This window comes from Ctenopharyngodon idella, chromosome 10, assembly GCF_019924925.1.
Source record: "Ctenopharyngodon idella isolate HZGC_01 chromosome 10, HZGC01, whole genome shotgun sequence".
NCBI lineage: Eukaryota > Metazoa > Chordata > Actinopteri > Cypriniformes > Xenocyprididae > Ctenopharyngodon > Ctenopharyngodon idella.
In genome coordinates, this window is record NC_067229.1 from 6,160,015 (window position 1) to 6,176,344 (window position 16,330).

The 16,330-nt window shown below is 39.0% G+C and overlaps 2 protein-coding genes across 10 annotated transcripts in view; one reads left to right on the top strand and one right to left on the bottom strand.

Moving 5' to 3' along the window:
* Positions 1-16,330, bottom strand: part of LOC127519737 (zinc finger protein 239-like) — a 76,676-nt gene that overhangs the window by 49,313 nt on the left and 11,033 nt on the right. The gene's annotated exons all lie outside the window — the stretch shown is intronic.
* Positions 1,245-15,027, top strand: LOC127519740 (NACHT, LRR and PYD domains-containing protein 12-like). Of its 8 annotated transcripts, none has more exons than XR_007931871.1 (9): positions 1,245-1,401; positions 3,433-3,607; positions 3,720-3,759; positions 3,859-5,644; positions 5,813-6,160; positions 7,777-7,929; positions 9,207-9,253; positions 10,496-11,764; positions 12,030-15,027. XR_007931871.1 is itself a non-coding variant. In XM_051907237.1 (9 exons), the coding sequence occupies exons 1-8, from the start codon at positions 1,322-1,324 to the stop codon at positions 9,898-9,900; spliced, it is 2,643 nt and encodes an 880-aa protein (XP_051763197.1). In that variant the 5' UTR covers positions 1,245-1,321; the 3' UTR covers positions 9,901-9,923; positions 10,496-10,643. The 8 variants fall into 8 exon arrangements, 2 of the variants coding, with proteins under 2 accessions (XP_051763197.1, XP_051763196.1); XR_007931872.1 differs by having other exon boundaries at positions 12,295-15,027; XR_007931873.1 differs by having other exon boundaries at positions 12,333-15,027.

Below are 16,330 nucleotides of genomic sequence, written 5' to 3' on the forward strand. Positions count from 1 at the left end.
ATATATACAATATGCAAAAAAAATCTTTCAGAGTGGCATGCTGCAGTGTTGTCACATGACAAACATTGAACATTAACTCAGCATAGCTGTCCAGGTTGTTACCTTACAAATAAATGTGCTAACCATTCTTTTTTATGTGCAAACAAAATGTCCTACCTTTCGACTGTCTTGATCTAACCCATAAATATTACATTTGTTGGTGTAACATCAAGTTGATTCTGTGAAATTAAATAATGTTTTTCACTTAAAATCAGTTGATTAGATTTTGCTTGACAAAAACTGTATACTGATAAAAAAAATACAAAAAATAGCCGCTTTTCCACCATCGGGCCAAATGGTTCTCATTGCGTAACCGTTCCGTTCCGTGCTGATCCGGGCCAGCTGGTACAGTTATGGTTTCATTTTCCAATGTGGGGCTGATAACGGACGCTCTTTGGAATGTAATGCAGTCGTTGCCTTGGTAACGCAACAGTTTACTGATAACATGAGATGTAAATAATGACAGCGTTATTGAGGATGATCGGATATTTCTTTTAATTTTATTATTAATTTGTGTTTCCTTTGCTCAAATAGAGCGCTTAGCCAGTTATGGAGAAACTGGCAGCAAGGCAACAGACAAGTGACCAATCCTGTGCCTGAAGTGCCCCTGCCCTGTCACTCATTGCTAATCTACGTCAATGCAACCCACATAAACAACAGGGCTCATTCAAAGACGTGCATTTATTGCATGGATGGCACAAGAGCATAACGTAAGTGTGAACCAATGTGAATTACACATGACTTGAATGTTAAACTTGGCCCCTCTCTGTAAAGGGTGGCTCCATTGTGGCCCCTGCTTTAAAAAAATAGTAGATCCACCACTGATAAACATGCAGGTGTGATATTGGAGTAAAGAGGTTAGGGGAACATTCTGGGAACATACTGGGAAGGTTAGGGGAACATTTTCCAAACCAATAGGAATGGGAACCAGAAATGTTCTGGGAACCAGAAACTAACGTTTCCAGAACTTTCTGGTAACCAAAAATTGTTAACTGGGTCTTAATTACAGTAGGCCTACTAATCAAAATTGCAAAATAGATATCTGGAATTGGAATATTGACTAGTCAGTACTAAATTATGACTAGTACACACAAGGGCATTAAATGCTAAAATGGCTTGCCATAGACGAGGCGCATCTCAAAAGAGTTTTTTTTTTCCCCGACCTCCCGCTCGATGCGTCACAGAGGATATCCGCTTCAGTTTCGTACCGCTTTTGGCGCGCATTTGCTTTGACAGCTAGGTTAAAAACTCAAGAAATAAACACTCAAACAAATGTTTAGTGATGGAGCACGTGAACATGAAAGATATGACTGTGGAGAACTACCCTTTATTACAGAAGAAACCGACCAAGCGGAAGTACTGGTAGGTACCGGTAGTACCGGTTCCAGATTGTTGGGAAAAGAGACAGTAGGGATTAGCCTTGCCTCGCCTGAAATGTATGCGAGAGTAGGCGGACAGTTCTCTCTTCTCGTAGTGAATCAGACACTTACGAGATCAAAGCGGATATCGCGGGATTCACACTCATGCTCTTTGTTGCTTATAAACTGGATGTAGGCTAATTTAAGTTTATGTTATATGGAAATAAATATAATGAACAAGACACCCAAAGTACTTGTTATTTATTTCTCTCAAAGTACTCTCGCGGTACTGATGCCATGCACCTCGAACAAGCCTAGCGGTTTAAACAACCGTGATGTATTGTTCACTTTTGAAATGTTTGATTTTAAAACTCTGATATCATGTTTTTATGTGAATAAATTATGTGTGAATATTCCCAAAGTCTCTGACTCTCAATGGGTTATGTGATTGTTGTCATATTTATATAAAATATATATGTAAAAACATGTTTGTATTAAAGTCAAAATGATTGATAAACACGTCTTTGGAATGGAAATAAATGAGTATAATCATATCATATAAAAGCAACAGAACGTAAATTACATCCAGTTTATCAGCAACACCGTGCATTGTGAATCCCGCGATGGCCGCCTTTGATCTCGTAGGTGTCTGGTTCACTATGAGAACAGAGAACTGTCCGTCTTGCCTGCACTTTTTTTTACTCCTCCCCTCACTGCAGCCGCTTACTCTCGCCTACTGTACCATTTCAAGCCTAATGTTAGGTACAATGAGGTGTGTAGACAGGCTTGTGATGTTATTATATCCACAATATGAAACAATTAACGTATTTAAAACGTAAAAATATGATAACAATGATTGTGTAGTTATGAAATCACGATGGCAGAAAGCTTTTTGAAACTCGTAAAATGTTTAAAGAAGCCATCACTGTCTGCCACTCTGTCAGTGTATCCAGGACCGGCCCGTGGTATAGGCGACACAGGCAGTTGCCTAGGGCGCAAAATGATTGAGGAGCGCCCCACGAAAGTTTTTTTTTTTTTCTCGGAAGAGCGCCCTCTTGTGACCATCCTACACCCATATATATTAAGCAAATACTGATAATTAACAATTTTAGTACTGATAGATCATCGAACTGATTAAAGTAATGTTAGAATAAAATAAAATTGACATCAACAAAAAATCATAAGATTTCACAACATGTCATGTTGGACTAATTTAAACACTTTCTGCGTCATGACGTAATTATAATACACCATCATAACGCATTAATTATCCATAGCGTACCTTGTCACCCTGTACACCTTGTCACATAGCAGTGTTTATTGTTCTGTTTTTTGTAATAAGTCAGAAATTACAAGGAGGCAGCCTCACGCAATACAAAGTCAATGGAGACGGTTGGATTGTTTTCCCCCCTGTGTGGGCGTGGCCTAGCTTGCTGGCTAACATCTACAAATAAATTACAATATGTAGCCTTTATTTTGTTGCCTTCAGGCGTGTTCAGTTTTGAAACTGTTCTGTAATTCTGAAATTATAATAGTTGTTTGCACTTTTTTTGTTGATTTGCACTTTAATTTCTAATTTAATTTTTGTGTTATTCTTCAGGTGATTGCAAGTCAATTTTTTTTTTTTTTTTATCACAATTTATTTATTACTTATTTATGTTAATACTTATCAGTATGTTATTTTACATCATAGTAAAGTTTTGAAAAATCTGCTTTTTCTGAATTTTTTTAATGGTGGGGGGGAATCTGAATCTGAAATCTCACTCAACAGAGCCTGGGCCGGCCCTAAGTGTATCCTTTTGCTGTAAGTCCAGATCAGCGAAAGAAAGAAGCATGCAGTGTATTTAAGAATGACGTTTCAAATTTTGTCTATTTAGTTTTTATTCATTTTCAACATATATTATTAAAGAGGCCATATTATGCCCTTTTTGTCTACTAAAATAGGTTTTCATGCTTGAATCAATGTATTTGCTGTCAAATGTAAACATTAATCATAAAACAAAAAATTAATCATAAACTGTTTATCTTAACACAGCGGAACAACAGGGGGGTTGGAAGACCCTCTGAAGGAGGATGAATTTGGAAATAAAAAAATTCAAAATTCAGATCTTCACAACTTCAGAATTGACCAGAGGAATGGTGGCACAATACTTGCTCCAAACATACTAGGATCCAAAATAGCTGGTCCTGTTACCATGAACATACAAGTGGTGAGTGCCTGATCATTAATATACTGTATTATTGTACATTTTGCTGAGTTGCTCATTTAAGATACGGTGTATATTATATATACTGTAAATTAACATGTATATGTTTTTTCAGCCACAGGTGCCTCACTCTACTACCTCAATAAACAAAAATGGTAAGAACCAGAAAGACATGTCAAAACTCTTGCTGCATTAAACTGTTCATTCATAAGTGCAATGCTCCTGTTAATAATACGACTTTACAACATTTTTAGACATTCTTCAGAGGACAAAGAATAAGATGAAATCAAGAATGATGAAGGATTCGGAGAGGATTTTGGAGGGAAGCGCACAACAGTCAGTCACGCTAAATAAGATCTACACACAACTGTTTATCATCAATGACGACTCGGACCCCATCAATAAAGAACATGAGATCTGGCAGATTCAGACGAATGATATAAACACATCAGCGCAGACAGTTATAAACTACAATGAAATTCTTAAACCACCAGTGGATGAAAATCGAACCATGAAGATTGCTTTAACAAAAGGAATTGCTGGAATTGGAAAAACGGTCACGGTGCAGAAGTTTGTCCATGACTGGGCAAGCGGAGAAGCCAATCAGGATCTAGAGCTTGTTTTTCTGCTCCCGTTCCGAGAGCTGAACCTGCATGAGGGAGACAACCAGAGTCTTTTTGACCTGCTTTGTGTCTTTTACCCAGAGTTAACCAAAGAGGCGAGGCACATCTCTGACTGGATCTTTGATAGAAAAGTTCTGTTCATCTTAGATGGTCTGGATGAATATAAAAATGATTTGAAATTTGAAGCCAAAGACATTTTGTCAGATGTTACTGAAAAAACCACACTGGATGTCCTTCTAGTAAACCTTCTCCGAGGAAAACTGCTTCCATCCGCACACCTGTGGATCACCAGCCGGCCTGTGGCTGCTGGACAGCTTCCATCTGAGATCTTCAGACAGGGATACGTCACACAGATCAGAGGATTCACAGATGAACAAAAGGAGGAGTACTTCACGAGGCAGTTTAAGGATCCAGATCTAACCCAAAAAGTTATCCGTCACCTGAAGTCTCATAAGAGCCTGTGGATATTGTGCCACATACCTCTCTTTTGTTGGATTTCATCGGTTGTTCTCAAAAACATAATTAAAAGTCAAAATAAAGATAGGGACATGCCCTCAAATCAGACAGAAATGTATATCCACTATCTGCTCAATCAGACTACGTTAAGCCACAACAAATATCAACGGAAAGAACTTCCACATGAAGATGCTCTCATACAGCACAAGGAACTGATTAAGAAACTGGCAAAGCTGGCTTACTGGAAGCTGAAGGAACGGAATACAGTCTTCAGTAAAGAAGACTTGAGGAAATATTATATCACTCCTGATGATGCTCTTCGATATCCTGGCATCATCACCTGTGTCTCTGAGTGCAAAGCTGGATATAACAGGACTAAACTTTACAGCTTTGTCCATCTCAGTGTTCAGGAATTCTTTGCAGCCTTGTTTGTTTTTCATGAATTTCTATCAGGAAATCAAGACTCCCTGGAATTAATAAAAACTAAAAAGGGGCAAAAGTCTCATTTGTCTGATTTTCTCAAAGGCGTGATTGATGTGGCCATGCAAAGCAAAAATGAACACTTGGATCTTTTTAACTGTTTTCTCTTCGGAATTTCTTGTGATTCCAGCAGACAAACACTTGAAGGATTCCTGCCTCCATTGCAAGACAGTAGTTCAGAGAACCACAAAAAAGTGACAAAGTACATTAGGTCTTTGAGGAGGAAAGATCTGTCCCCTGAGAGATGCTTCAGTCTTGTTCGTTGCCTCGTGGAGCTCAAAGACATGTCTTTTTTGCAGATGCAAAATCTCGAACGTTCACGGACCAAAAAGCCCCTCACACTGTTCCAGTGCACATTTCTGGCTTTCCAGTTTGTGATGTCAGATACAGACCATGAAGAGTTTGTCCTCAGGAAATACAACATGACTTTAGAAGGATTTCAGAGATTCTCTCCAGCCATCAAGTGCTTCAGAAAGGCTCAGTAAGTATGTTGCTGTGAACATCTTCAGAATGTATCATAAAATATTCCCAGTCAAAGTTTAGTATAACAGATTTTAAATGTAAAATTGTTACCGTAACAGGGTATAAACGCAAAATTGCAACAGTGTTTAAATGTACAACTGTAACAGTTTAAATGTAATATTGACAGACTCAAAGGAAGCGGCTTTACAGAGAAACACTGTGATGTCCTGGTGTCTTTCCTGACTTCGCCAAACTCTCACCTGGCTCATCTTGATCTGAGCCACAATAGTCTGGGACCGTCTGCACTGGAGCAAATTTCTAGGGCCCTCTGTGATCCCAACTGCCAGATTCAGAAGCTGAACCTCAGCCACAATGACCTCCATAGTAAGGACATGGAGCTGATCAAGAATGTGCTTTCAGGATCAAATGTGAATCTAAAAATCCTGGACCTCAGCGACAATCATGTAGAAGATCTAGGAGTTGAAATTCTTTCAGCTGGGCTGCGGAGAGCCAAGTGTCATCTTGAGGTTCTGAAGTAAGTAAAACTGCAAACATCAGGGTCAAGACAGATGGGTAAAATAAACACTGTTATGTAGCTGTTGTAAAGATACTGTAAATTTTGCTGAGGTGTTTGAAACACATGATACAGTTAACTGATATTTTCCTATGTTATTTTTAGTAGATACATTTTGTTTTTGACACATGTGAGTAAATCAGTATTTTTTATTGTATGTACTGAAAACAGACACTCTACCTTTATTGTTACTCAATATATGATGCTTTGACAGAGGAATTAGAGAGAAGGAGGACAAAGTAATTCCTTCTAGAGAATGTTAACTGTTTAAGAATGTAAGGGGACGAACTGAAGGTTTCAAGCAGTTTACTGCATACATGTGAGGGTTAGATTTTGTAGAGATGTTGTAAGTTATCTGAGGCACTCAAATGGAAGGCCTCGGATAACTACTGAGCACAGGCCATCACACTACTGGCAGAAGACTCTTGGCAAAGATATATTGGCCCTTTTATCTCTTTTTTTCTCTCTCGTTCTTGTTTCAAGTTATAATCTGCAAATGCTGTAAGAAATAATTTTGAATAATGCCTCTTTCTGTAGCCAAGGTCAATAGGCCTGGGAAGAGTCTAGGGAGTCAGATAAAACGTTTCCAATTAAAAAATATTTACGAATGCCAGGTGGGCATATTATGGGATGTTGAGGACGAACAATGTGTGAACTGGAAAGTGTACATATATGATAGAAGGAAGGAGGAGGCCTTATGATAATGTTTATTTGCTTATCCAATCAAAAATCTTTGTTCGATTATAAATGAATATATATGATTTTCAAGTATTTCGAGAAGATCTATTTAGGTTGAGTGATCTAGTACAGAAAAGCAGGTATACCTGGGTACCAAAGAAGACACAGACACAGAGAGTGCAGATCAAGCATGGTACACAAGTTTATTGTCTAGAGATGCAATATATATGGAAAATATAGGAAGTGAAACTGACAGCTCAGATTTAAAGAGGAAGAGGACTATACACTGCTCTAAAAAAAAAAAACATACCCTTTTGACCATGACGCAATGGTTATATCCTTTAGGAGGTACAGAGAAAGAGGCACAGGATGTTCTTAGAATCTCACAAGTATATACTCTGTTTTGCTTAGAGCTCAATTTGTAGCTCTCTGAGATATGTTTTGGTTGTAAGAGAGATCGCAATTTCCCCTTACTTAATTTTGACTTTAATTTTATTGGTGAACCCGAATGTATTTTAGATTTTCTATTTAATGTTAAGTTGAAATATTTTATATAATAATGTAAATTTTATGGATTATGATATTGACCTTTGTGTTTGCCATATAAATAGCCATGATGCTAACATGGCGTAAAAAATGAATAAACAAACAATTTTATTGGTGAATTTCCACCACATCGACATCAGAGACCCATGAACTAGCCATAACAAGGTCATAGGTTTGATTCTCAGGGATCACTCAAAATGTATAGAGTGAATGCAAAATCATTTGCTAAATACATAAATATAATGTACAGAAACCATCAGAATCAAACCAACAGAATCAAAGGACAAATGGAATGTCATGAATATTATTACTTGACCAGCTGATCTAAACAAAAATCTGGTTTTGCTTTATAGACTATCAGGCTGTCAAATTAAACAAGGAGTTTCTAAGTTGCTGTCATCTTTGAAAGCCAATTCCTCTTTGAGAGAGCTGGACCTGCAGTATAATGACCTTGGAAACATGGAACAGAAAGTTCGTCTTCTGAAGGCTAAGCTGCCCTCACTGAGGTACTGTAGCTTCTATCTTGTATCAGTTCATGTAGAAGGTTGGTATGAACAACCACTGGATCCCAGGAAAATTGTAGTGAGGACTTCGATTTCTCCTAGTCATTCAGTGAATTGTTCACTATGTTCAAGGGTTAGTTCACCCAAAAATGAAAATTCTGTCATTAATTACTCACCCTCATGTCGTTCCACACATATAAGACCTTCGTTCATCTTCGGAACACAAATTAAGATGTTTTTGATAAAATCGGATGGCTCAGTGAGGCCTGCACTGCCAGCAAGATAATAAAGTCTTTCAAATGCCCTGAAAGTTACTAAAGACATCGTTAAAACAGTCGACGTGACTGCAGTGGTTCAACCTTAATGTTATGAAGCGACAAGAATACTTTTTGTGCGCCAAAAAAACTAAATAGCGACTTTATTCAACAATATCTACTGATGGTCAATTTCAAAACACTGCTTCATGGAGCTTTACGAATCTTTTGTTTCGAATCAGTGGTTCAGAGCGTGTATCAAACTGCCAAAGTCACATGATTTCAGTAACGAGGCTTCGTTATGTCATAAGTGTTTTGAAATTTCAATGGTTCACCACTGGGGGGCGTGACTTTGGCAGCTTCGAAGCTTCATGAAGCAGTGCTTTGAAATCACACATCACTAGATATTGTTGAATAAAGTCGTTATTTTGTTTTTTTGGTGCACAAAAAGTATTCTCGTTGCTTCATAACATTAAGGTTGAACCACTGCAGTCACATGAACTGTTTTAAATATGTCTTTAGTACCTTTTTGAAAGTGTTAATTATCTTGTTGTCAATGGAGGCCTCATTGAGCCATCGGATTTTATCAAAAATATCTTAATTTGTGTTCTGAAGATGAACGAAGGTCTTACAGGTGTGGAACGACATGAGGGTGAGTAATTCATGACAGAATTTTCATTTTTGGAAATTCCTTTCAGATATACTTTCTGTAGGCCACTTTAGTACTGTAGGTGGTGACCAGTGAGTGTCTCTGCACTAGTGAAAGGCTTCAGTGATGGGAAAACACAAATCAATGCAGGGACGTTTTGTTCAAAAATACTTCATGAATGAGTTTTCATGAGACCCAAACTGTATTTAGGAGTCATTATTGTATTTTGTTGATTTGACACTTGTGAAATGTAAAGGTAAAAATGAATGTGTTGCAGAATGAGAGACTATACATTCATGTTTAAATGTGCTTCAATAAGTGTTAAATGGTGTGATTCAAGTCTTAACATACTAACCCTAACTCTTTACTCTAACCAGAATTTCCATTGGAGGAGACTGCCAAGACCAATCAGGACTGTACAAATGTGAGTTTAAACATACACATGAATGTTCATCAGCACAAAGACTGTAGGTTTAAACGTATATGAATATGTAAGTGTTAGATTATTGCTCCTGAGGCGCGCCTCATCCCAGTCCTCTTAATTGGCAATTGAATGAACAATCTCAGTGCTGAGGGAGAGTAAAAAGTCTAATTTTTATTTAGCTGGGTCAGAGATTATATAGAAAGAGTACAAGGGGTGTAGTATAGATTTAACCAATGAGAGAGAGAATACATCATATAGCTCATGGTATAGGAATGTGATACATATAGAAAAACAAGTCTAAATATGGTCATCTTCCGGCCAAGTACCCATGCCTTCCTGGGGATCCAAGAAGACCCTCTCCCATACTTGCAATACAAAAGGCAGTGACCATTCCCTGCCTTCCCATTCGGCCATAGGGGCCTCATACCTCACATGGAAGTTGTTCCGGTACATAAAGAAAACCAGATGTTATAGTATAGAATACAGCTTCAACAGAGGACAAAGGACCCTCTGTCCACCTTCCTTCAATGCTGAGAACAATACTTTAAACATAAAATCTTTCAGTAAGTGAAAGTGAATTTTTGTAGATGCTGTAACTGAACACCATTTTTCACACCTTTTTCATTTTAAAAGGTCTTGCGCTGTGACCGATGTATCACTTTATTTTAAGGTGACGTAGTTACACAATACTGCATGCACTTACTAATAACAGTAATAACAGTGCATAATTACAATAAACTAACCCTAAACCAAACCCTAAACGTAACTCTATAGTAAGTACATGTAGTTAATTAATATTACTCAGTACTTATTTGAGTAAGTACAATGACTGTCAATGATTGCCCAGTTTCACAGACAAGGCTTAAGCTAGTCCCAGACTAAAATGCATGTTTGAGCTGTTTTAATTGAAAGTAACTTGCACTGAGTGCCATTGTTTTGTCTCAAGATGCACACTAGTGATGTTTTTTTCTAAGGCACGTTTTACTATTTTAACTAAGGTGTAATATGGCTTACTCTGTGAAACAAGACCACAGTGTTTTTTTAAATGAACCTGCCTGCATTAAAAGTGTGAAAGGATTACCTAAATGCTGTTTAAAATAGCTTTAGATGGAATATGGCATGTCTTCCCAAACGTATTTCACATCATCTACACACATGGGTGCACTGCTGGAGACAAAATGAGAACTTGTTGCTAATGATATATAAGCTGGCATTTTATGATAAATCTCACTTCATTTTTAGATGCTATCGCGCTCACATTTGACCCTCAGACAGCTAATGAATACCTCTATCTGAGTGAGAACAACACAGTAGCTGTTCGTAAGGGGGAGAAACAACAGCTTCCTGCTAATGATGAAAGATTTGACAAGTGCAACCAGGTCCTGTGCTGCCAGCCGCTGTCAGGACGCTGCTTCTTTACGGTGGACGTGATTGGGACAGGTGTGCACATGGGCGTGGCCTGTAAGGAAATCAAGAGGAAGGGTAAAAGTGACGCAGTACATCTGGGACGCAACAAGATGTCGTGGAGTTTATGTTGCTCAAAAAATGTATGTGTAGCTCATAACAAAAAAACTGAATCATTAACTAAACCACTTCAAACAGAGTCCACTAGAAAGCTCGGTGTGTTCGTGGACCAGAAGGCTCGTTCTGTTCTCTTCTATAGGTTGAGCCCAGAGCCTGAACTCTTGTACATGTTTGATGCAGATTTTCCTGAGGACCAGAAACTTTATGCTGCGTTCAGTATTCAGAAACCAGACAGCTCAGTCTGTTTAAGGCAAGCATCACTATAATTATACGTACAGAATGTCAGTTATTGTTTGTGCTTCAGAAATGAACAATGCCTCAAATCAGAAGTGCACTGTTAATTTATACTGTTTAAGTGATATTCAACAACTTTTTTCAGTTAAAATGTCTTTAGTTGTGTATATCTCAGAGTGGCTGGTTTTTATTGGATTTACTGGATTTATTGGATCTAATGCACTTTCTATGTATTGGACTGATTATTTAAATCTGTTTTAATATACTGTTATCAGTCTACCCTCACTTAAAGGGATATTTCACCCAAAAATGAAACTTCGGCCATCATTCGTTCACCCTTATGTCGTTCCAAACCTGTGTAAGGCTGGTTTTCCTGCTAAAGCCCAAAATTTACTTTAACAATCTGCTTTTCGCAATGGTCCGCACACTGTCCGTGTGACGTATTTTCGAGGAGGGTCTGCGGAAATTGGAATCAGTTTAAATACGAAGCTGGTGTCAAAATTAAACTAAATTATTACAAATTAAGTGAACTTTATAGAAGCACAAGTAAAAGACCTACACACATTATACTTTCACCCATGCCGCTGGATTCTGTCATTGGGCCAATGGGTGGTCCTTACACCTGTATGTCTGTCTTTCTTCTGTGGAACACAAAAGATAATCGCGAGCCATTCAAAGATACTCCTTTGCCCATGAGCGCGCGAGCCTTTTAAAGATACTCCTTTGCCCCCTGAGCATGCAAGCCTTTCAAAGGTACTCCTTTGCCCCCTGAGCATGCAAGCCTTTCAAAGATACTCCTTTGCCCCCTGACCGTGCGAGCCATTCAAATATACTCCTTTGCCCATGAGTGCGCGGGCCTTTCAATGATACTCCTTTGCCCCCTGAGCGTGCAAGCCTTTCAAAGATACTCCTTTGCCCCCTGAGCGCGCGAGCCATTCAAAGATACTCCTTTGCCCCCTGAGCGCGCGAGCCTTTCAGAGATACTCCTTTGCCCCCTGAGCGTGCGAGCCATTCAGAGATACTCCTTTGCCCCCTGAGCATGCAAGCCTTTCAAAGATACTCCTTTGCCCCCTGACCGTGCGAGCCATTCAAATATACTCCTTTGCCCATGAGTGCGCGGGCCTTTCAATGATACTCCTTTGCCCCCTGAGCGTGCAAGCCTTTCAAAGATACTCCTTTGCCCCCTGAGCGCGCGAGCCATTCAAAGATACTCCTTTGCCCCCTGAGCGCGCGAGCCTTTCAGAGATACTCCTTTGCCCCCTGAGCGTGCGAGCCATTCAGAGATACTCCTTTGCCCCCTGAGCATGCAAGCCTTTCAAAGATACTCCTTTGCCCCCTGAGCATGCAAGCCTTTCAAAGATACTCCTTTGCCCCCTGAGCATGCAAGCCTTTCAAAGATACTCCTTTGCCTCCTGAGCATGCAAGCCTTTCAAAGATACTCCTTTGCCCCCTGAGCATGCAAGCCTTTCAAAGATACTCCTTTGCCCCCTGACCGTGCGAGCCATTCAAATATACTCCTTTGCCCATGAGTGCGCGGGCCTTTCAATGATACTCCTTTGCCCCCTGAGCGTGCGAGCCTTTCAAAGATACTCCTTTGCCCCCTGAGCGCGCGAGCCATTCAAAGATACTCCTTTGCCCCCTGAGCGTGCGAGCCATTCAGAGATACTCCTTTGCCCCCTGAGCGTGCGAGCCTTTCAAAGATACTCCTTTGCCCCCTGAGCGCGCGAGCCTTTCAGAGATACTCCTTTGCCCCCTGAGCGCGCGAGCCTTTCAAAGATACTCCTTTGCCCATGAGCGCGCGGGCCTTTCAATGATACTCCTTTGCCCCCTGAGCGTGCGAGCCTTTCAAAGATACTCCTTTGCCCCCTGAGCGCGCGAGCCATTCAAAGATACTCCTTTGCCCCCTGAGCGTGCGAGCCATTCAAAGATACTCCTTTGCCCCCTGAGCGTGCGAGCCATTCAAAGATACTCCTTTGCCCCCTGAGCGCGCGAGCCTTTCAGAGATACTCCTTTGCCCCCTGAGCGCGCGAGCCTTTCAAAGATACTCCTTTGCCCATGAGCGCGCGGGCCTTTCAATGATACTCCTTTGCCCCCTGAGCGTGCGAGCCTTTCAAAGATACTCCTTTGCCCCCTGAGCGTGCGAGCCATTCAAAGATACTCCTTTGGTCCTTACACCTGTCTTTCTTTCTTCTGTGGAACACAAAAGATACTTTAAGAAATGGTTTATTTTGTTTATATTTCGGAGTCCAATGTTTTTTTTGGCTCCCAGCGTTCTTCAAAGAATCTTCTTTTATGTTCCATAGTTGAAAGACACATGTTTGGAATGAGCTGAGGAGCAAATGATGATGAACAAAAACTTTATTTTTGGGTGAACTTTCCCTTTAAGACTAATACTAATGTGAGGGGAAAGAAGGTCCTGCTCTGTGTAATTAAAAACAATAGCTTTAATTTTCTGGTAGCCAAGAAAGACGTAATACAGAAATTAAAGCAATCAAATGTAATATAAAACACTGCATAGTCTTCACTCTATAAATGAGTGTGGTAGATTTTCCCCTACGCACCTAACCGGGTGTCCCAGACACCTATGAATTTATACTCTACTAAGCTTACTTCAATACCTGTTTGAGTCTGTCGATGTCTTGACCCTTTTTGATCACTTGAGAATAAGATCTTTAGTGCTCCACTAAACACTATCACTTGAGTATGGAAGTAAGATTCTCTAGTGTCTAGTCTGCTGCGCAGCCAAAAAACCAAACAGACTCTAGACTATGCCTTAGAATATGTTTTAATCATGGCTGGAGGACCTCATATCAATCACAGACAATCCCACCAGTAAAAAGAATACAACAGCTTATATAGGATAAGAGCATGGCAAAGCATTCTACAATATGATTGGTTCTTCTTATGTCAAACCCTTCTACTAGGTAAAGGAAGATCTGCCCAAATCATGTGTTTATTAGTTTGTTGGTTACTCAATATCATGGTGCTATTACTTAAATAGTTGTCTAATTGTCCTTAAGTTTCATTTTCCCTTTTGTTATATTCAGATATGATTCAGACACACACTGACTTTGGCCCAAGGTTTGGGGACATTTAGGTTTCAAAAGAATATAAATGTTATTCCTGCAAGAAAAAGAAATGTTAGTTACATATGATTAATGAAAATTCCATCACAAATGTAATAAACATACATTATTAAATCTACTAAAGTGATTCAGTCAAGAACAATAAGTGATTTTTCTCTTTTTCATTTGTTGTTTAACATTAAAGTTGAGATGAAACAGAAGTAGCATCAGAATGAAATGGGTTATTAAAAAAAAAGTAGGACGGGCACTCGGTTCTATATATTGTATGTGCAAGACAGTGAACACTAGGCAAAAATAATCTTAATCAAAAAGTTTACATTCTCACCACAGCTCCTTTCTGATTGGGCAAACTGACAGTGTTACAACTAACCCTGTGTTACAACACTCCCTGATCTCCCCTAATTATTTTTCATGGTCTATTTTTCTTCACCCACCGAAGTGCCCACAAATATTCCCATAAGCCATGTAGTGACGACTGACATTATTTGATACTCACTTTCCATTTTTATCTGTAACTGCAGAATACGTATTCCTTTCACAGCAGTGTTCAGATTCTTGGAGCAATCCACCGCGAGACCAAATCAAAGGTAGATTTTTAAAAATGCACCATATTCTGTTCCCAACAAAAAACAAACTTCTACAAAGCAACATATCAAATATAAACAAAGGCCTGTTTACACCAAAGACAATAACTATAACTATATTAGCATCCACACCAACAGATGAGAACAGTCTGTTTATTCTAAACACCACTTTAAATGCTCAAACTGTTTAAAGTCATGTAGTTTTTGATTGTCAGTGTTTTTATCATTCATCAGCTGGAAAAAAAATAATAATTCTGAAAGTGATTCCAATGATATTGTCTTTGTGTCGTTATTATTATAGTTGTGATGTGTGATTCTCTTAGAATTAAAACAGTTATTAAACCTTTGTTATAGTTATCATCCCTCTTGTGAACAGGTTTCAGACTGAATCGAGCTGCTTGTCTTATTCCAGCTGCTCTCTTTCTGCTAATATGAGCAAAAGAACATTTTGTAAAAAATTCTACATTCCTTCATAAAACAGAGTAAATTAACTAAGAGTCATACATTTGCATTACATGAAGATTAGACAAAAAGAACAAAATACAAAAAAGCATAATGATTTAATTTATATCATAAAGAAAAATGATAAATGAGAATAAACATTTAATATTCTTTTGGGAGAAACTCCATCTTTGAGTTGAAACTGCTGGTCTTGAAGATGAACTCTGTTTTGACTGTGACAACTTTGGATGTTGTGATTTTCATGGAAGAGGGTTGTCACATGGACCGTTTGCTAAGGACGCAGCGTCGCACTTGAAAGGGCTGGATCTGAACGTGAATTACTGTGATTTCTTACATTTGTTTTTCGTATGGCTGAGTAGAGAAGAAAAATGTGTGAAACTCCTTCCACAGGGAGGGCAGTGATACGGCTTCTCTCCAGTGTGGACGTTCTTGTGTTTCTTAAGTGTTCCTTTATGTGTGAAACTCATCCCGCACTGATCACATGTGTGCGGCTTCACTCCAGTGTGGATTTTCATGTGATGCTTAAGGTTTCCTTTTTGTGTGAAACTCTTCCTGCACTGATCACAAGTGTACGGCTTCTCTCCTGTGTGGATTTTCTTACTCAAAGATTTTCTGCGAGTTTAGACATGTTCTTCTGCTTCACTCAGTTCTTCACTCTCCTCGTTCTCTTCCATCAGGTCTAAAATTAAAGTAAAAAGCTTATGCATTAGCATCATTCCCTCAACCCTGTCATGATATAATTTTCATCTTTTTAAAAAACAGAATTTCTTCAAATTCAAAATGATGTCACAACGCAACTCCCTGCCCCTTCTATGTAGACCGATGAGTGTGACAATCACACCACCGTGAGTTTTACATGAATATTTGGACAGTTTGGAAATTAAATATATTATTTTGCAAATATGGAAATGCTTGGATTCTTGTCGAATGAGGATTACTTGAGCCCATGAATTTAGATCAAGCTCTATGTTGAATTTGTATTCTTGTTGGGATCTGGCTATATAAGCGTTTACTAGTGAATTTTACTGGTCACACCATGTGTTCGTAGGCTTCAGAAATATCTCATGTTTTTCGTTTTTCATCTCTCCTCATTTCATACACATCGGTAAATCAGTTTCACTTTCCTGGGCAATGCAACATCAAATATAAATGTCTTGCTCTTACAGAAGATAAGATAACTCCTCCGA